The sequence below is a fragment of the Pristis pectinata genome, chromosome 1 (assembly GCF_009764475.1).
Source record: "Pristis pectinata isolate sPriPec2 chromosome 1, sPriPec2.1.pri, whole genome shotgun sequence".
Lineage (NCBI taxonomy): Eukaryota > Metazoa > Chordata > Chondrichthyes > Rhinopristiformes > Pristidae > Pristis > Pristis pectinata.
Genome location: NC_067405.1, coordinates 101,180,042 through 101,201,621, shown reverse-complemented (window position 1 = coordinate 101,201,621; position 21,580 = coordinate 101,180,042). Strand labels below are relative to the sequence as shown.

The window sequence follows — 21,580 nt, the reverse complement described above, 5'->3', positions numbered from 1 at the left end:
ACTCCAGCAGCATTTTCTTCCCTGACTAATGACATAAAGTCGTAATTTAGTACCTTAGCCATGTCCTTTGCCTCCATTAATCAATTTCCTTCCTGATCTCTGATCAGCCCCACCTCCTATTTTACAAGCCTTTTTTGTTTACTTCTAATATATAACACATTACTATAATATCTTTGGATTCCCTTTCATGTTTGCGGCCAATCTTTTCTCATGCTCTCTCATTTTCTTTCTCATGCTACGTTGGCGCTGGAAGTGTGGCGACATTTGCGGGCTGCCCTCAGAACACGCTACGCAAAAGATGCATTTCACTGTGTGTTTCAATGTACATGTGACTAATAACGATATCTTATCATGTTTCCTCCCTCACTTTGTTCCTTATGTTACTGTTAATTCAGATGGCTTATGTCCTTCCATCTTCACTCCAGTGTGGCTTTTGTGCTTCTCTGCAGCTTGCCTGCAACTTTGCTCATCAATATCCCACTAGCCTGGTGGTCTGCAGGATAGTCCCAGTGATCTTAGTGATGTCAGTCTTGGGAAACCTTAACTAGTGAATATGATCAACGTTTCGGGTTGAGACCCTTCATCAGGACTGAAAAAGAAGAGGACAGAAGCCAGAATAAGAAGGTAGGGGGAAAGGAAGGTCCTCTTATTCTGGCTTCTGCCCTCTTCCTTTCCAGCCCTGATGAAGGGTCTCGACCTGAGACGTCGACTGTTCATTTCCCTCCATGGATGCTACCTGACCTGCTGGGTTCCTCCAGCATTTTGTGTGTGTTGCTCCAGCCTACAGCATCTGCAGAATCTCTTGTGTCTCAGTGAATGTGATGTTCATCAGAGGGTCCAAGCAAGATGTTTCTAAAGTTATTGTGGAAGTAGACATTTTGCAGATGGGCACATCCGTGCTTCCTGCACCAAGGCACTCACCCTGAGTGGCCAGCCATACCACGCCAGTAATGGTGGTGCCAGCAGTGACACCACTGAAGCACCCATAGAAAGAGTGTAAAATTCTGGCCACAAAAAAGAACTCCCTGTTAGAGTTAACACTCCCTGTGGACTTCGGGTAGTGCGTGAGCAGCCTGCAGTGAGTTCTGAGACTGCCCCAGTCAGGTCTCCTGATGTCAGCACAGTGTCCCTTGAGATCTCAAGAGAAGCTGCACATGAGCCTGTCATGCTGCAGGCTTGAGTGAGGCTGTGTCACAGTACCTGTAGTGCGGAGCTCTGATTTATGGCGATATGGGCAGCAATGGGTATTGCATGGAGAGTGAGCTCACTTGGTGCATTCTCTTCAGATGCACAGATGTGGACTGCAACCATAAGGACCCAAGTCAATTTTGTGATTGAGGCAATCTCACATGAAAATGATCACTGTCAAGATTTACTCTGGGTAAAATGAAAATTGGATGGGGTGAGATCCAATTTCTCGCCGTGTGTGTCCAAATAGTGATGTGCCTGCAGAAACAGCATCAATCTTGGGGAGGAGTATGGGTGCACAAATGAAGCTACATTGGGTAACATGGTGCAAATGTACAAATTATACTAATCTTGTGTGGGAATATGGAATATTTAAATCACCCCAATATTAGATAAAAATTAAATAACCAATATCTACTATGAATGATGTGAATTTACAAGAAATGCTAGGATTGGGTAAGAATGAAGTGAGTGTACTAAACAGCACACGTCAGATAGGATCAATGTCAGTGTTTAATGCAAGAAGTCCAGGCAAACACACACCATCAAAGTGCCCATTAATTCCACTGTAAGGAATCCTTTGCACCACAGCGTTAGACACAGATATTACATCTGTCACAAAAACACTCACGCCTCACAATTCTCTCAAACCTAACAATCTTCGATTCAATCCCCGACAAGCATCCAAGTCATTGCGGATCTCTTTAGACAACACAAGTAGGGTGCAGGTGGGATTTGGGTTGGTGGGGTTGGTGTCAGTTGGCTTTTCCTGCTGCAAAGGCTAGACTTTCTGTAATGTTGCAAACATAAATGCATCATCAGGCTCATTGCGGGCCAACACGGCAGGGCTGGTGTCAGATTAGTGGTGCACTAGGACTGGTGTCACCAGCTGTCGATTCTGCATCTCCCTGATGTAATGGCCAATGTGAAGGCACTATCACATTGTCCTACTTATCCACTTGCATGAATTGCACCAACACTGTGTGGTCGTGACTGGATTTCAAAATGCAAAGGCAGCTGCCCCCCCACGATGCCAAAACATCAGCACGAGGCAGCCTTAGTCCAAGGCCTTAAGTATACAAATCCTAAGGTTGAACATAAAGATGTCGTGGTTTGAACATTCAGCTGTGCACACTGTACATCTGTAGCAAAATAATATTGTGCTCAAAGACAGCTGACGATGAAGGGTCCTCAACCTGAAATGTTAACCTGACTTGATAGAGGTGTACAAGATGATAAAGGGCATAGATCGAGTGGACAGTCAGAGACTTTTTCCCAGGGCGACAATGGCTAACACAAGGGGGCATAATTTTAAGGTGATTGGAGAAAGGTATAAGGGGGATGTCAGGGGTAAGTTGTTTTACACAGAGAGTGGTGGGTGTGTGGAACGCACTGCTGGCAGAGGTTGTGGGGGCAGATACACTAGGGACATTTAAGATACTCTTAGATAGACACATGAATGATAGAGAAATGGAGGGCTATGTGGGAGGGAAGGGTTAGATAGATCTTAGAGCAGGATAAAATGTCGGCACAACATCGTGGGCCAAAGGTCCTGTACTGTGCTGTAATGTTCTATGTTAACTGTTTCTCTTTCCACAGATGTTGCCTGTCTGCCTAAGTCTTTCCAGCATTTTCTGTTTTTATTCCTGATATCTCAGTTGGTGATTAGAATAGGACTACTTCATCAGCAAGGTGCCACTTTCAAACCTCAGCTGGAGCTACTACTGACTGTAGTTCAGCAGACTGCAGTCTGCTTAAACTAGACTTGACACCCTTGGGTTAAGGATGCAGGAAGTTAGCCAAGTTTTCTGTTTCAGGCTGTGCTCCAAGGGTAAAAAGGGATTAGGTTCAATAATGTTACCCTTTATGTTAAATAAGCTCTTATTTTAAGAATGGTTACTTAGGAAAAAATGAAGCTGAACCCAATCCCATTGATCCTCCTTCACCTTGAAGTACCAAAGTGAAGCCACTGATCACCTTGAGGTACCTGAGTGAACCCAATGATCACCCTTCACCTCGAATCACCTCAGTGAACCCAGTGATCACCCTTCACCTTAAGTAACCCATTGATTACACCTGAACTTGAGGTACCTCAGTAAACCCACTGATCATCTTAAAAAGCAATTTTCATGGTGGTCATTGGTTGGCACACATTTCATCTGTTATCTCCCATTAACAACCCCCTGGGGCTTTATGGAGGCAGCTGAATAGGGTTGGCTGCTGCCTACGTCCTGCCCCATTTACCTCTGACACAGGAGATTCTGCAGATGCTGGAATCTGGAGCAACACACACAAAATGTTGGAGGAACCCAGCAGGGCAGGCAGCATCCATGGAGGGAAATAAACAGTCGACGTTTCGGGTCGAGACCTCTGATAATGCCATCAGACCTTCATATGCTGAGACCTGCTGAGAGCTGGTCTAGGTTTTGTTTAGGGTTCTATGCAGGTTGCAACACAACAGAATCTAATGAAAGATGATTCTAATGCCTTCCTTGTGGACCTTAATCTTCAGCCAAATTTGACTCCCACAAGGAGCAGCTGCTTCACCGTAATACACTTTGGTTTCCATTTGCTATTCGTTAAATAACCCTTTTGCAAGGGTTTGGGATGGGATGAAGATGACAGCTGATTGGTGGGTTGTTCATTGTTTTACCCCCGAGCATTTTTTATGGATTGTTCCCTTCATGGAATTCTCAGCCTTGTGCCTGTACTAATTTGATAGGTTTATCTCCTGATATGTTATAATTTTCATTGATGAGATGTTGAAAAAGCACAACTGTAACACCAGGTTTGAGTGAAAGGTTGTGAACAGGCATGTTCAATTTTATCAACTCTGGCTTATCTGCATATTATTGTCATTTTTGTATGTAAGTCTCTTTCATTCATAAAGTAATTTTCAACCTCCCTAAAGTACTAATCATAAATTAACCAGAACAATTTGCCTTGTGTAAAGAAAATAATTTTGGAAGACTATTATTTAATTGATCTTTTAATTAAATGTGTTAATATTTATATCTTTTTAGATTTATCAATACTTAGAATTCTTCAAATTAGTTGTCTTTTAATTGGTATATAATTACAGTTCTAATGCACTGATTAGTCTTGTTTTAATAAACATTTTGTGCTCTAAAAACTACTTGAACTAATGTAATGAAAAAAAATCACATACAACAGTATTGCAGTAAAGTTAATTAAACTGTTATCAAGGGTTTTGGTGTTAATTATTTATAAGTTTTCAAAATAAACAATGTGTTTCAAAACTTCAAATACAGCATTTAATGCAACTCGTAATTTGATCCAGCAAACCTTACCCTAGAGTTGAAATGGAATATATTTGATAAAAATGGTTACAGAATAGACTATGCGTCTATCCCTTATTAACATTTAAGTGTAACCTTTTGCGTGGGCAAGTATATATTTTTAAAGTCTTGCCATCAAGTAGGAAGGGCGAGACAGAGTAATTACAGTTGTAGGGAATACAACAAATTAAATAATGCCTTGACTGTGAAGGCGTGGGAGTTACTTGACAAGTGAATAAAAATAAAATAATTTGAACCTTAGCAATTGAACACCTTTGTTCATTCCAGAGGTAAACTCGATGTGACAATGGTTACATGATGGGTCAATAAGACAAGAATCACCTATCAGCAGACCAAGTTTCGAGAGGAGAAAATGAGCTCTTCCTACATTTGGTTGTTCAGTAAAAGGGTTCACATAATTTAATACTTCCAATTTTCCTTTTGTTATTTCAATTAAAGTCATAATAAATTTTATTATTGATCCTCCAAAATATAATATGGTCCAGTTATCGTCAGCAGTAGGCCAGCTGTTAGCTGTCTATCAACCACCTGAAGTGGACAAGCAGAGCAGGAGCAAGAATGTCATTCCTTTGATCTGGCAAAGAGCAGCTGCTGATTTATGTACTAGGACTTTGTTCTTCTGTTCTATTTTACTTTCTTTCCTAAGGCAGAACCATGAAATCTGGTGGAAAACTGCATTGTTCATTGCAACATCAACAAGCTCTGACAACTGCAACAGGCTTTCGTTGGCTCCGAGACAGCTCTCAGGCATCTCTTCTGATGCTCACCTTTCGAGATTCAGTTGTTATTGTTCAATTTAACTTCTGTACATTGAATGGACTGTGGCCAACACGCCTGGGGCATAAACACACCTGTATGAAAGGAGCCTTATTGTGGCAACCATCTCGTCCAAACTGCATACATACTACCCATTTCCATACTAAGAAAGAATGCCCCATCCTCCCCTATGGCAAATCTTGCCTGAAGTGTACTTCATATTTCTGCTGACCTCTAAAGCCTTATCCACAGTCAAGAGCATTTTCCCTTTTTTATTTATTAAGGCTATAAGACCTAAAGAATGGGGATTAGAGAGGTAACTTTATATTTGGCTCTCTGTCAGTCACAAAATAAAAAATTCTCTCAGGATCCATAGAGCAAATCAGAATGAAGATTCCTTACTGGGATTAGCTCCATTAACCCAGACCCAAAAATGCTATCTTGACATGTATATTGCTTAAGTAAAATCAGCTCTTCACCCTCCACATATAAGATAAGAAAGGATAAGATAAGATATCTTTATTAGTCACGTATACATCGAAACACACAGTGAAATGCACCTTTTGCGTAGAGTGTTCTGGGGGCAGCCTGCAAGTATTACCACGCTTCTGGTACCAACATAGCATGCCCACAACTTCCTAACCTGTATGTCTTTGGAATGTGGGAGGAAACCAGAGCACCCGGAGGAAACCCACGCAGACACGGGGAGGATGTATAAACTCCTTACAGACAGTGGCTGGAATTGAACCCAGGTCGCTGGCGCTGCAATAGCGTTACGTTAACCACTACACTACCGTGCCTGCTCTTCACTATGTCACCATCATAAAGCTTTCACTCCAGGTGTAGCATTAGGCTGGATTGTCATTTACAGAGTGCAGGGTAGATGGTTCTGTGAAAAGATTTTTGGAAGGTCCAGTGAACGTTTCTCTGTGTAGATAAATCTAATGTGGTTAAGATGCTTTGCTATTAATCACCCGTGATGATAAACTCTAAACATAATCAATACCCCACTTTTATGCAGCCGTGTTAGATTACTTGATTGGATTAGAGATTATATTAATGGATTTAATAAATCCTGAACTCAACATGTAGAGGGATGAGTCTCAATTCTTGTAATAAATACAGTGCAATCTGGAGATAATTATAGTTTTAAAAAACATTGGGCACAATAGAAGCAACTGGAAACTAGCTTATTATTTTGAACATGTTTTTTTATATTACAGAAAAGTAAACCACACATTTGTTTTCATCTTGTAGTCAGCTGCTCGGCCTACCTTACAAATCTTTGAAACCACTAGTTCAGGTCAATAAACTGAAGTGCCTGACCTCCAACTACTCCTGCAAGTGTCATTTAGAATAAGAGCAGTGAATCAGGAACAGAGTGGAAAATATCTCAATTATGGGACTGATTGACTCCACAGAGAGTTGTTGCTCTGTCATTACAGTAGACAGTGAGCAGCCTGCATTGTGTATCAGCAGAGTTTAAAATTATTTGCAGAGGAACAACAGCAGGGCAATTCTATGCAAGGATAAAGTGATAATTATTTAATCAATATTGTCCAACATCATTCCTACATTCAACAGCCCCTACTCAGACATAATACAAAATACCAATTTCATTTTGCCTTAGCTTCTGAACTATTTACATAAGGACATATCTGCAAGCAATGATCTTTAGCAATCAAATCAAAAAGTGCAACCAAAGGCTTCATTGGATTTAGACTTCATTTTTTTATACGAACACTACAAAATATATTTTAGGATAATACACAAACGAAATGCAAACACTCAACAAGGGACTCGGATCAGAGCTAAATCTGTACCTACTGGTGGAGCACTGGATTAAAACAACAGACCAGCCAGACTTCTCCCAGATCCCAAGGCAAAACCCACAAAGCCTAACTGTCAAGAAAACGCAAATGAAAGAAGATACTGGTTGTAGAGTGGTGTGTCAGGTTCATCCCTGAGGCCACTGAATCGTGTTTTGAGTCATATGACATTAATAGTGCATAGTGCTTTCTCTACTTTACACTCACGTTAAACCTCAAGTATGTTTGTGCGAAAGACACTCTCCTTCAACTATTTGTTTTAATATATAATGGAATTAAAAGAACAGACAAAAGTCCACTTAAAAATATCTTTAGACAGCATTTTTTATATGCCCAATTTGTGAGGCATTTATAAATCGAAAATCGCCAAACTCTTGGACGATCTGCATCAAACCTAATTTTAAAAAAATTGGTATTTTCTGACTTGTACTCTCTAACCTCTTGTCACTAAAACCTAAGTTCATCAATTTAAAAAAAATCCATGTTGTTAGCCTGAATGATTTGCCCAAATGTTCCAGTCTCAGAGCAGATGAATAAATGTGATATAATGAGCCATCACTGGTTTCCTAACATCTTTATGACTGATGTGCATTTTTCAAATTAGCTTCTTCTCCACTTGCTGAAGTCACATACAGTGGATTTACATAACACTGCCAAATATCAACATAATTAATGTGCACATTCAATATCAATGTCATTAAACTATGTCAATACATTAGCTTTCCACAAAAAGACATGAATAATTTGTGCATGTTTCGGCAAGGTTAAACGATGATATCTGAACTAACCTAAAGGGGGTGCTATTTTAAACTTGTCAATCTTCCCCACTGGATTTTTCAACTTGCTTCATCACCATCATGGCTATGACTATCAAACAAGTGACTTATCTTTCAGCATTTACAGAGAGACAGAAGGAGTCGACCTACTTTGATAAAACTTTCATAACCAAGCAAAAGATAAAAGATAATGGATAACCTTGAAGTGCTAAAGTTCCCAAATTTCTCAATATTTAATGATGTTATTTTTTTGTTAAAAAAGGGGACTTGGGCATAATGAGAGGACTAATTAGTACTTCTTAAAGCAAATTCTAAAATGTAGTTAATAATTAGGAGTGCAACAAAATTGGAATATAATGTGAACAGTTGGGACATATTTATGTGAATATTAAGCTGTTTCATTCCCCTTTGCAGACTGATAATGGTTTGACCAATAGAGACCAAGGTTTCACACACAAGGGATCAGAAACTGATGTCTAGACCTAACCACTTAAGACAGGTGACTATTAGTCCTAGTCCCTGTGGTGACTGCCTCTTAACTATCTGTCTGGTCTGCATTAATATCTGGAAAATTTTTTCTAAACTCCAGTCAATTTACAAAAGGTGCCAGCTTTAGCCATCACAATTGTACTGCACAGATTAATTTTCAGTGAAACAAAAAATTTATTTTAGTAACTTAACAGTCTGAAGCAAAGGTAAAAGCACCTGTAAGCAGCCAATGAACATAGTCCTGACTATTAGAAATTGTAGAGCAGCACTCAACCGTTAGAAGTTTAATTGACACATTCACAAATCAAATGGTCCAATCAGGTTTGATAACATCAGCCCTTCTGTGGAATCCTCTTTAATTCAATTTATCTTCACCTTCTACCAAACATGGTGTTCTACCTTAAATGTCTGTTTGCCACAAGCTGACTATCACTGGTTTTAGTGTTACTGATAGCCTCTATGAAATGCACTCTCACTAGTGAAGCCAGCCGGTATTCTGATTGGTAAACAAATATAATCATTTGAAATCCCTTTAGACCACTTGCTCTCCTTTCTTTTTGACGTGAGCAGTGCTAATTACTTTCCTCTGAAAATATAGCTTTTTTGCATTATCTGTATCAAAGAACAGTGAAAATATATAATGTGCCGTGCATAATGGAAGGAATCTACAAGTGAATTGATCAGTCTGGCAATTCTATCCAATTGTACCCCAGGAGCAGGATAAACTTGAAAAGTTGCCAACTAGAACAGGTCAGCCAGAGGTTTCTGCTCTGCCAGGTGTAAAAAAGTCTTGCTAAACTCCCAGGACTGTGAAGATGAGCACTGGGTCGAAAGAGAGTTTAACCATATTGTACCAAGGGCAGATTAAACAGGAAAATCAGATCTCTACAACAGAAAAACTCACAATAGCATCAGTGAGGTTTTCTCTCAATCCCGTCATGTTTTGGAAAAAGAACATTAACAACAGGAGTAGGCCAATTCAGCATCCCCTCACTCCTGCATTGCCCTTCAGTTAGATCCCCGCTGGTCTTCACTTCAATCCCATTTATCTGACTTGGCTCAATTTTACTCAATACTCTTCCCTTTCAAAGTTCTATCAATCTCAGTTTCCAAAACTTTAATTGGTTCATATCCACCCCTTTGAGAGAGAGAATTCCAGATTTCTATGTCCCTTTGAGTTAAACAATGTTTCCCAATTCTATACTTTAATTCTAGGTTCCATCATTTTCAATACCCCCATCAACAAAAATAGTTTTCCTGTATCATGTCTGTCATCTCCTTCCAATATTTTGAACACCTCAATTGCCCACAAGCCCATTGAAATCACGGGTACTCATTTGGTGGAATTTCTTTTGAAAGAAAGACTTCCACAGAAAATAAATCCTAACTAATGCAAATTTGACTGTAAAGTTACAGTGCTTCTTTACGCAAGTCTATTTGAGATTTATGTTAAAATTCGAGTTGAATGCATTCAATACAGTATGATATTGTCTTGAGCAGGGGCATCCTCTGCATAAAGTTTCATCTTAAACTGCAGTTATACTGCAGTGGATGTGAGGCTAAATGATGAGTGCTTGAATCCTGGAAGTGGGCATACATCACAGAGTAGAATGGATTTGATTGCACCTTGAAATTATAGACTGTATTTTATGTTGAGACGAAGTTAAACCCTGTTTGCACTGAAGCTAACTGGCTGGCTTAAACTACAAATCTCACAGGATGGGTTGGTGTTGCTGTGAAGACTTCTGTATTCTGCATATACAAGGGTAACAGCTAGTGGAAGTAGTGTCCCATTTGGCTACACAGTAAGGTAGTTCCCAAGCTTAAGTGCAAAGGACATAAAGACTTTTGATAAAGCTGCTATCAACAAAAGGAACATATTATTTTACAAAATGAAATGCAGAATGTTCGCAGGTAAAAATACTCTTTCCCCTCATTTAGCTGTTTAAAAGCACAACCTGCTACACTGCTTTTCATATCTGCTTTAGCGAGTTTTATTTTGATATCATTTCTACAGTCGTTTGCTCTGAAATATCAGACTGACTGCTCACCCCAACCCCCTCCTCAACCACACACCCCCCCCACCCCCAATTGTTCCTTTTTATAGCCTTCGATGGCCTTTTCATCTGAATGATGCAGTCCTTGGTCACAAATCTCACTGCTATTCCACTGTGTGACATCTTCACTCGTTTGCTGCTGCTCATTAACAAACAATACTGCTGTGAAATTGGTTTAATGACAAAGTAATAAAATTGCTATTCAACTCACAGATTGCCCGAGGCTCTTCGAGCTCCTACAAGGCTTACACTGTGTGCCAAGATGCATTAAGCTGCTTATTTGTGTACACTGCATCCTTCACTCTGTTTTAGTCTATTTTTCTCTGTCTATATTCAATACTGTTTCCTTGCTGCCACCCACCTTAAAATTAAAGTTGATTTATGCATGTAACCTGTACCACATTGACTCCAAGTATGCTACATCACATGACTGGTACTATAGATATTCATAAAGAAACATGGCCCCTCAAACAAAGGGGAAAAAAGTGTTAATTTACAATTCTCTTTTTAGATTTATCTCAATATAAGCAGATAATTTTGACCTGCCTCTAAGCAAATATATAATGTTTCCAGTCTCATTTTTTACGATATCATAATATCTTGCTCACAAGTATTAAAGGGCCTGTGTCAGAAGAGACTTCATCAATTTTTGTTTACAGAACATTGATTTGTGCCATTGATGTCATCACATTAACAATGCTACTGCTTGGCAGGAAATGGTGTGGTTGCATTTAATATGCCTACGATAAATAGAAATGTACTGCGTAGTTTACAGAAAAGATGCCTTGACAATTTTCTTTAAAGGAAAAAGTTAATGTAAATGCATTATGGCTGAAGCCCTCCAGAGAATGTTAAATAAACACTATTGTTTGGTAATGGAAGAGGCCGTCTGAACTGCCCCCAGCATCATATCACCTCCCCTTATTCCACAAGATGACACTGCTCCTTTAAATATCAGTTTGCCTTCTCGCTTGGGCTATTTGAAGATTTTATTAATGCAAGATGTACGCATACCTACAAAGCTGCTTTGCTGCCACCTGTTTTTCATAACGAGTGCCCATTTCTAAAACTTCTTGGTTACCATTTCTGGAGGCCACAACCTCCCCCTGATTTACTGTTGATGGACAAGAGTGAAATAACCAAACAGCTATGTAACAGGTGGGTAATTCTAATTATAAGCAGCCAACATTTTTATTGCTATAACGTAAGGAACTCTATGAGTAATTTGAGCTTTTTTTCTGTTTCCCAAAACAAGCCTTTTGACTTTCTTAAAGCAGTGGCTTGGTTTGGAACAGTTCTCCTCAATGTGTAGAAGGAACTTCTCACAAGAGCTTTACGACGGAGTGATACACAGCAGGCATGCGGCAAGAGGTAAATGGTCAGTGTGGGGACGGGGGAGGTGGGTAGGTACATGACTGAAGAAAAGGGTTTTGTAAGTTTATTTTAAACCAGGCAGGGAGACGACATGAAAAGGCAATATGGGAAGGGAGTTCCAAATCTTATGGATGTAGTGGTTGAAGAAAAGACAACCAATGGTGGAATTGGGAGAACAGGAGCCAAAGTGCAAATAGACACTGGAGGTGCAGAGGGGATAGTTGGGGCAGGATGTGATGTTTCCACCGAACTGCCTGAGTGTTGAATTTTGTCTATGTCTTACCACATGCAGTCATGGATTGCTTAATTTGCTGTGGAACGGAGCATCATGCAGTCATCAGTGAACATCCCCACTTCTGGCCTTTTATTGGGAGGAAGATCACAGATGAAGCAGCTGAAGATGGTTGGGGCTAGGACACAGCCATGAGGAACTCCATTGTGCTGGGATGATTGACCTCTGACAACCACAACCATTTCCCTTTGTGTAACATATGACTCCAACCACTGGAGTGCTTTCCCCTTGATGCCTACTGAACTGGAAAATTGCCACAGCTTTAATTCAAAAAGACTAGGGGGCAAACCTTCCCTGGTGTCCTGGCTAATATTTATCCTAAATGGACTTTACTAAAAACAGATTTCTGGTGATATTCACATTGCAGTTTGTGGAGCTTGCTGAATGCAGGTTAAACTGTGACATGTCCTTCACAACAACAGTGACGAGGAGCACTTAACTGACTGTGGCTTTATTTTCCAGATGCCCTGACGTTGGAAAAGGTGCTATATAAAGGCAGAGAGCATCAGCAGAGAGGGAAGAAGAGTTAATGTTTCAGGATGATGATCCTTTATCAGACATTTGGGTTTGAACCGTGTGCATGGCCTCGTGTTGCTGGAGTCAGTTGAGATGGGGAGACCAACAGCCAATTGTATGCAAGCACCAGCAACATCCAAAGACAACAGACTGAGCTTTGCTGATGTTGCATGATCTTGGATAAAACGTTTGGCTCATTTAAGGCTTCCCTTCAGACAAGCAGTTGAAGGAACAGCCTGGGGTTTGGAAAAAGAGGGTGAAAGATAAAGGTGAATGTTAGATTGGTACCTGATCTTAGACTTCTGGAGATCATCATTAAGGGTCATAACTCAACAGCAAAGACAGAAATAAACCATAGAAGTAAAGACAATAACAATGAGAATAATTGGCTATTTCCTTACAAGCCGTTGATCTTGGGCTCAATATAATATTCTTGCCTTTCAGTCAGAACACTATGGATTTGAGCATATCTCAGGTGGAATTGATAAAATTACATGATCAAGGATTATACAAAACATGCAGTAAGACTTCTTTTGGTAAACTAGCCAAAATTTATCCCTCAACTAATACACCCAATTATCTGGTCAGTTATGTCATTGTTCTTTCCTTCAAATTGACAGCCACATTTCCCTAACATATTCAAATGTAGACAAGGTCTGAGTTTCACGGATGGAGAGCTATAGCTTTGATGAGGTATGGATCAAATCTCAGCACACATGAGCAGTTAGTTGACAGGATGCAGCAAAGATTTCAAAAGTGGCAATGCTCAGGAGAAGCAATGGAACATGATAGTCATCTGACTGGCTAAGTTCAAGTGTTACAAGTTCTGAAAGAAAACATATTTAATTATGTCAGTTCAAGGGAAAATTGGAACGGGAACCGACAACTGACTTTTTACCTTTTTTCCTTCAGATCACCATTAGGATTGCTATTCTCAAAGTAGTGATTACCATGATATCGGAAGTGTTATTTAAAAGAGAAGTAATAGTTACTTGTTGCTACAATATCCTCGTAAGAAGTCAGGGTTAACCCTTGGACTCAGCACAACAACCCAACAACAATGCAAGCCCCTATTTAGCTGTCAATTAGCATTATTAAAATGAGGCCAATCATATCATCAGCACAATGTTTCAATTTTACCCAGTGCCTTCAGGTCACACAAGACACTAGTGTAGAATTAAGGCAGTTATTATAACCTTTTGTGACATGTCTCACTATATATTGGCTTCCTACTTGGCTAATTCTGTAGTTGCTGTTCAGAAGTCAGTAAATGGAATCCATGTGCTGTTTGCATCATCACAAGTTGGAGATGTAGCAGATTGCAGTATAAACACGCTGGGGTATAAGTCACTGAACTCTAGTGTTCCTCTCATAGCAAATTGATAGCATAATTTTATTATGCTCTGAACAATGACTACAGGGAATGTGCAAGATCTGCACAGCTCTACATATAATCCATTTGACTAAATGTAACACTTCCATTAGATGAGTGTATAATGAAAGCAGTACTGGATGCCAGCAAGGACTATAACATTTCAGTTTTCAGATCTTGTCAAAAGGGCACACAATAAATCATACATATAGCTTATTAAATGTCATAGGCAGGTGATCCAACAGGGAGCACAAGGAGGGTGCTTATATTGCAAGATGACTTCGCTGTCATGTGATATGTATTCTTCAGAGCACTAAGGTCAGAAATCCTTCACATGGATTTTAATAAGCTACTTATTACCGTCTTTCAATGCTAATTATTTGATATATCCTTTCGGTAACCATCTATTAATATTGAAGTGGTAGCCATATTTTAACAATGATTGGGTAATAACAATCATTGTTCATTTTTATATAATTGATAATGTAATTCTACTGAAGAAATGGGAAGATTCTACTGTTGGGGCAGAATAAAAAAAATCTCGAAAAATTTGGCTATTAATTTCTACTCTCTATTATATGTCGTGAGGATAAAATGGGACTTTTTACCTTTATAATGAAATAAAGTGATTTCAAATTGCCAATGCAATATCACATCCTTATAGGTGATTGCAAAAAACTATTAAATACAACATTACGTTTTAAAGTAATGTTTTATGATAAATATCTTCAGTTTCTTCACATGCCAAATTTAAACGTCGATCAAGTATTAATTAAAAATCATATAGCAGTGAAAGGTAACCATAAGTTAAATTATCAGCCATAAGTGTGTGTGTGTGTGTGTGTGTGTGTGTGTGTGTGTGTGTGTGTGTGTGTGTGTAGGATGAGGCAGGTAAATATTACGACTATGTGAACAGGTCAGAAGATTGGTGTTCTGCAGTGAATGTATCAACTCTTGACTGCACAAAGCCTTTCCACCATCTCCTATCCACAAGTCAGGAATGTGATGGATATTCCCCACATGTCTGATGAATATAGCTCTAACTACATTCAAGAAACTCAACATCCTCCAGGACAAAACAGCCCATTTGATTGGCACACTATCCAACATTCACTTCCCCCATCACTGGTGCACCATGGATGAATGCACATCATCAATAAGATGCACAGGAGTAACTCATCCCAACTTATTTAATGGCACCGCTCAAATCAACAACATCAACCACCTCGAAGGACGAGGACAACAGGTACATGAAAACCCACCATCTCTAGCTTGCTCAACAAGTCACACAGCACCTTGACTGACATCACTTCCATCAAAATTCTGTAAGTCCCTTCCCAACAGCTCTCTGGGAGCACCCTCGCCATAAAGACTGCAGTGGTTCAGGAAAGTGGTTACTATCACATTTTCAAGGGCAGTTAGGGTTGGGCAAACACACAATGAATTAATAAATAAAACCTCCTATCTCTTTGTTTCATGCACAAACCCATTTTAGAGCATTATCAATTCTGCTAGCATTAAGAGAGAGAAATAAAATTGCCAGCATTTTAAAAATTTCAATTGCACAATATGCAGTTTATACTCTGTTGTCTTCAATACATAACCCAGAAAGATAAACTGAATCTGTACATTAATGCAAAATTTGGTGTCTGTCATCATTCATCATATAGAAGGATAAGATAAATTTCACACCATATGCCATTAAACACTGATTCTTGCCAAAAGCCACCACAATATTTTCCCATGAGTCACAACTGAATCCAAAGATGTTTTCACAACAATCAGATAAACTTAAAAAGAAACAGTAATTTGACACTACAGAAGAAAACCTCAGTCTTCAGGTATCATGTGATTTAAAATCCCATATAGTACTAAGATTCCCCTAAGTGAGCACACCCCAGAGAATTAAGTAAATCTTTCTTTCTAAATTTAGAACTGAAACAAAAGACAAACGTAAAAATGCAGCTCATTATACATAAAGTAGTCTTTTATCTTGCTCTTTAATATTGCTTAGAAGCCTTTGCAACGTTTGTAACCGCTTTATCCTGAACGTTGCCCGATATTCCTTTTTATTGCCTCTTACAATTGAAAATTAAGTAAATGCTAAGGGATCGCAAACACGGTTTCAGCTGTCTGAGAATGATGCGCCACTTGTGATATCAAAACAGAGCTTCCTTCTGACCTCTCCAAGCCTTGATTGTGCTGCTGAGACAAAGGAATGATTCAGCATCCCCTTTCATGTGGCTGCTTGAAACTAAAAACGACTGCATCAGTCCACTGGCACTGACCATTAATTTCCTGATATCAAATATGAAAGCTCTTCAAATTGAGCGGAGCACTTCTGCAAAACACTCTTCAGCTTGGGAAACAAGAACTTAATTTGAATGTTTTTTTTAGCTATTTAGGAGCCTCTTTCCATATTTAAAAGAAGCGTGCAATCCCTATACTTTATGATGTCTAATGGGACCATGATCTAGCACTTGGTACCACATGTCCAGTGTTTACAAATGTAAACCCTTGCATCACCTTTGACTTTCTGCTTGGCAATCTAGACTGTACATCTAACCCTTGTTTCAAAAATGACAATGTCAGCTGATCGCTGTGAAGCTTTTGATGTTTGAGTGGCTGAGCTCTTAACATTGTCAGTTCTTTAGGAAATATTAAATTATTAATTTGGTACAAAATGTACCATATCTAGCATAACATAAACTGGCAAAATTAAAATACTCAATTGCTTTAAATGTTATCTAACTCACTGGTTTCATGATACCATTACAAAGAGAGATACAATTACTGAATTCTATGAAATGTGTTATTTTTTATTTAAAACAATTCAGTAATTTTTTTTGATTTTCAATACAGCAGTTTATTTCTGCGTAAGTCAGCCTGACAGAATATAAGCAACTCAATTTTCTGCTCTGTAGCTAGGCACATTGCCTTTTGCATAGTGCTAGCATGAAAAGGCCGTGGCTAAGCTTTGGTTACTGGTGTAATTGAAATGCTATCCACACTATAGGGTGCATTAAAGTCAGATAACAGCAGTTCCTGTGGCCAATTTAAGTAGCTTGACTTCCCTAGGAAAAAAAAATTGCCTGACAGATAAGGCAGACAAACTGGCTAATTCTCCAGGCATGTCTCTCATTGTGATCCTAGAAAAATGAGAAAAAAATGAATCACAGAACCACAAAATCAATTGACCCTCAGGTTGCTCATCAGGCACGGAGTCCGATAAACCTAAAGCTTCGTTAATGTCTGCCTGCCTGTATCCCACAGATAGAGCACTTTGTAAATGAACCTGCTTTGATAATATATTAAGGAAAGCTGCGAATAAAAGGAAAGTCTTCTCATTTGTAAATACAACCTCTGCTACATGGAATTATAATGATAAAATGGGGTTCCATGTAATTAAGTTTGTATAAGACCTGAAATCCGTGCAAATACCTTCCCTGAATTTTGAAAGGAAACTGTCAGTTCAATTAATCTGAACATCACCCGAGAATGTACTGAACAAAATTAAGCTGCAGATAAAGCCTGGGCCAGTATTTTGATAAGTAATTCCTGTATCATTTCTTTGGTACTGTGATCATTTCATTTAATCCAACCTCCCCACATCTCCCCCACTACCATTCAAAGTTATGTGTTAAGCCATCTACAAAGGGACAACTAGTATTACTGCTGTGGCAGTAATCCATCATATCACATGTAAAATGGGAAAAAATGTATACTTTTAAAAACATGATCAAAAAGGAAAATCAATATCCTATTCTAAATACAATTTTGAGACGGGACAATGCGAAACCTTCCATCCAGCATACCACAACCAAAGTTGCATGTTTGTGTGCTAAATAGTTTTGAATCTCCAAAAAAGGGGGTTAGTTACAAAGCAAAGCACCCCTTCAGAGAGAAAAAAAAGCCAGGATAAGTCACTCACCAGTTGTTCACTTGTAGGATCGTGAGTCCCGTGTCTTGGGCTAACTGTTTCTTCTGTTCCTCTGATGGGTACGGATGCTGCACAAAATAATAAGCATCAGTCATGAGAAGCTTGGAACCACAAAACAAAAGCTGGCACTGATTAAATTCACTCTAACTACAGAAGGACAGTGTTTCATTAAAACATATCTCTGCAAGGAAAGAAAGTAATGCTCATCTAATATGGATTTTTTTTAAATGAAATAAATTATTTTGATTGCTGGGTGTTGACACTTTTTTGGATCAGCCTCCAGCCCTTTTGAAAGCCATGTAATTGCAGGAGGCTTTCCTCATCTTACCTTGTCCATATTAGTAATGACCCCTTGCTACTACTAAACCACTAATAGTTTTCAGCAGAGGCGAATGAAATGAATAGGATGAATCTAAATTCACAGTTGGTAATTTGCATTGTATAAGGCTGCCTTAGCCTCTTGGACTGCTCTTGGTCATCAATCCTTGGCTGTCAGGTGCTGCACTATGCCACAGTGATAAATATGCTTCCTAACACCAGAATTCATCCAAACAATGTGATTGTCCTTTATTTTACACTCAGTAATGAAGATAATTAATGGTTCATAAAAACAACAAGGGTGTTTTGCAGTAAGGGTACGGAGTGAAATCAAAAGGCTTACATGATAATTTTGAATGGGTGAAATGCATGTTTTGGAATCATTTCTTAGTAAACCTCTAGTGGCTCAAGACTGCAGCCACAAACATGCTAGTTATTATGCGTTGTCAAAATATGCATTTCTCTTTTCCATCTAATCCATCAATATTACCTCTCTCTGCATTGAAGCCAGTACAGATGACAATGAAGTGTCAGTATAAAACCAAGACTAACTATTGTAGGAGAAGCAAGGCATCTTGAGGTAATGCAGTTATACAATGTATATGGCCATTTGAAATCTCTAATTCAGTCATTTCTGGCATAGCCATCCTGTAGCAATTGAGGTTTCCCAGTGGAATACATGCTAGAATATAGTAACAATGATGATGGATCACTTCATCACTGTGGAACCAGACTGTGGTGAATTAAGGACACAGGTCATAGGTTTGGCTGTCCTGAAACCACTCTGCATTGATGAAGCTTTCACAGGGGTGTGAACTGGTAGCTACAAAAGAGTATGTATTTTAACCAGATACTAATTTTCATCTTTCGTTTTACAAATTCAAACTTCTACGCCTTGGTCTTCTTGCTAGCAATAGCTGAAAATGATTTTACACTAAATACTTTCTATTGGATTCCACATTGGAAATTTTTTGCACAAGATTAATTGTGTAGTCAATTTAAGCTGCACTGGATGTGGATCTAAGTGTTACTACTTCCTGACAGCAGCCAAAACAGGCAGGAATGCTGCATGACTCACTTGGGCTCACAGACGTGTACTACTAAACATGGAGAGAGAGCAAAGCACAGGCATTCAAATTGCAGCAAATAGCTTTACTTGCTTGCTACTTCACCAGGGCTTACAGGCTGCACAATAACAATTATGGAAGCTCCAGTGAAAGGCCATCGTGATGGTGTGTCTAGAGAAATAAAACAGTTATCATTTCTTACACTTCAAAGGCTGGGATCATAAGCCGGTAGCTGTGCAATGTTACTGTGAACAGGGTTCCCCCACAGAAAACAGTTGCTGCCCCCTCAACAATAGCTGGCTTCGCTGCTGTTTTCCTCTGGCTTCCAGCCAGATGCTGGTTTGGTACACCATTAATTTATGTTCACTGAGTTGGTGCAAGTCTATTGCAATGTTTTTCATCAATTTGCCTTCCAAGTTCAGCTTGTGGCCTGCCAAATTTTGAGCTGATATGTTGACAGCATTATACTGAATGCGATCAGTGAAGTTAAGGTAAGTTTTTGTCATTTCCCAATGTGCTAATCCATGTATAATGTGGGGAGACTCAAATAGCCACTTATTGCCAGAGCATGCACCTCTCACAAAAGTGAAATTTTTACTGAATATGTGATATTCTACAAATTGCTGCTCTGTCATAAATTCATGGAAATGTATAGTACATGCAATCAGCAAGCCCTCTGAATAAACATCAACACCAATTTAATGGCTTGTGCACACATTGTAAACCAGAGAGCCTCTGCAGAGGCGAATCCAGATAAATCAAGCAAACTCTACCTCACACAGGCAAGAAGGAATTGGCCTTATAACATGGTTTTTTACTCCACAAAATAACCACAACTTTTTAGTGTAAGGATTTGAAAAAAAATGCATCACATGAAAACATTGTCAGAATTAGATTTACTCAAAGCTGAAACTTTCCACTTACAATCTTAACAACTAATCACACTTGAAATGCATTTTGCTATGCATGACAAAATAGTTTGTTAGCACACTTGGACCCAAACTCAGATGAAGATTAAAATACTGTGTGCAAAATTGATTACAACCAAATACCTTGTGTCCCAGTTACGCTGCATGTTTGATGTTCATGTGGTATGATCTTTCACACCACACTAATACTAAATATGTGGTGGAACTCTGCCAATTTTGCAGATACTGCTAATTCAGTATAAGTACCAAACTCACTGGGGCAACAACAGAACGAGTGGAGGGTGTAACCGTAACCGTCCCTTACAACCACGCTTAAAATCCACTTTGTGGATGCAGTTTAACAGGGACACTCTGTGGCTTCTAACAAACCTCACATTAAATGCCTTTCTCTCTAGCAGTTGGAATAAAAAAGGTGCAAGGGAAAGATTATCCACAGGAGAAAAAAAATACAGACCAGTTTAAACCACCTACTGCTCCTCACTTTAAACAAAACTGAGAAAAAACACTCAGTAGAAGGAATCAGCATAATAGATCCCAAGCACTGATGACCAGAGATGACAGTTCCATCCTGTCCCCTAAATTACTGGTCAGTGTAGCCAGAATTTATGAGAGTCAGACAGTGGACCTCACATAGCTCACATATTAGAACCATTAGGCATCTAACTACCTTCTGAACAATTTCAATGCATTATCTCTCCTTCTCCCTGGGGCACAAACTTCACTCTTCCATACTTTTAATATATTTTGTCTGCACGAAGCAGATCGAGTTATTACATGCCAGCAGAACACAGCAAACACCAGTATCCTGGCCATGAGTTCTGGAGCTGTGAGTTCAGCATGTCTATGGACTGTAAAACAGGATAAATACTCACACAGCAAACTTTATCTGGAGATGGTTGTTATGCTCCTGAGTTAGAGCTTGATTTGTTTCTGTACTAATTGTAGATCAAACTCTTTCCTAGAAAGAGGGTTCATTATTTTTGTTTACAAGTCATGCAACATAAGGAATCCACTTATCTTAATTTCATAGAAAAGCCTGCAGAAACCACAAATAGATGAGTGGTTTCCACATGAATTGTCTCAAGTCAGTGGTTACAAGGCGTTCCATCAGAAATCTTTGTATTCAGCCCAGCAAATAAAGAACACAGAACAATGGACTGTCAACAAAAAGGATCGAAATATCACCACCAAGCCTGCTTCAGTGAAAAATGTCATAGTCCTAACAATAGAATACTCCCAATAAGTCTGTTCGCAACTTTTACTTATTAAAATAAGACCAAAAGTTCCTTCACAGGTAACAAATGGCCCACAGATGTAATGTTTCACCCATTCAGCTGCTTAACCAATAATAAACTAA

The 21,580-nt window shown here is 39.1% G+C and overlaps 1 protein-coding gene across 5 annotated transcripts in view; it reads right to left on the bottom strand.

Moving 5' to 3' along the window:
* The window catches only part of meis2a (Meis homeobox 2a), a 105,771-nt gene that overhangs the window by 20,641 nt on the left and 63,550 nt on the right, over nt 1–21,580 (bottom strand). For all 5 annotated transcript variants that reach the window (XM_052024912.1, XM_052024920.1, XM_052024928.1 and 2 more), the window contains one exon: nt 17,901–17,977. In XM_052024912.1, the coding sequence (XP_051880872.1) occupies nt 17,901–17,977 (77 nt within the window). The remainder of the gene's footprint in view (nt 1–17,900; nt 17,978–21,580) is intronic.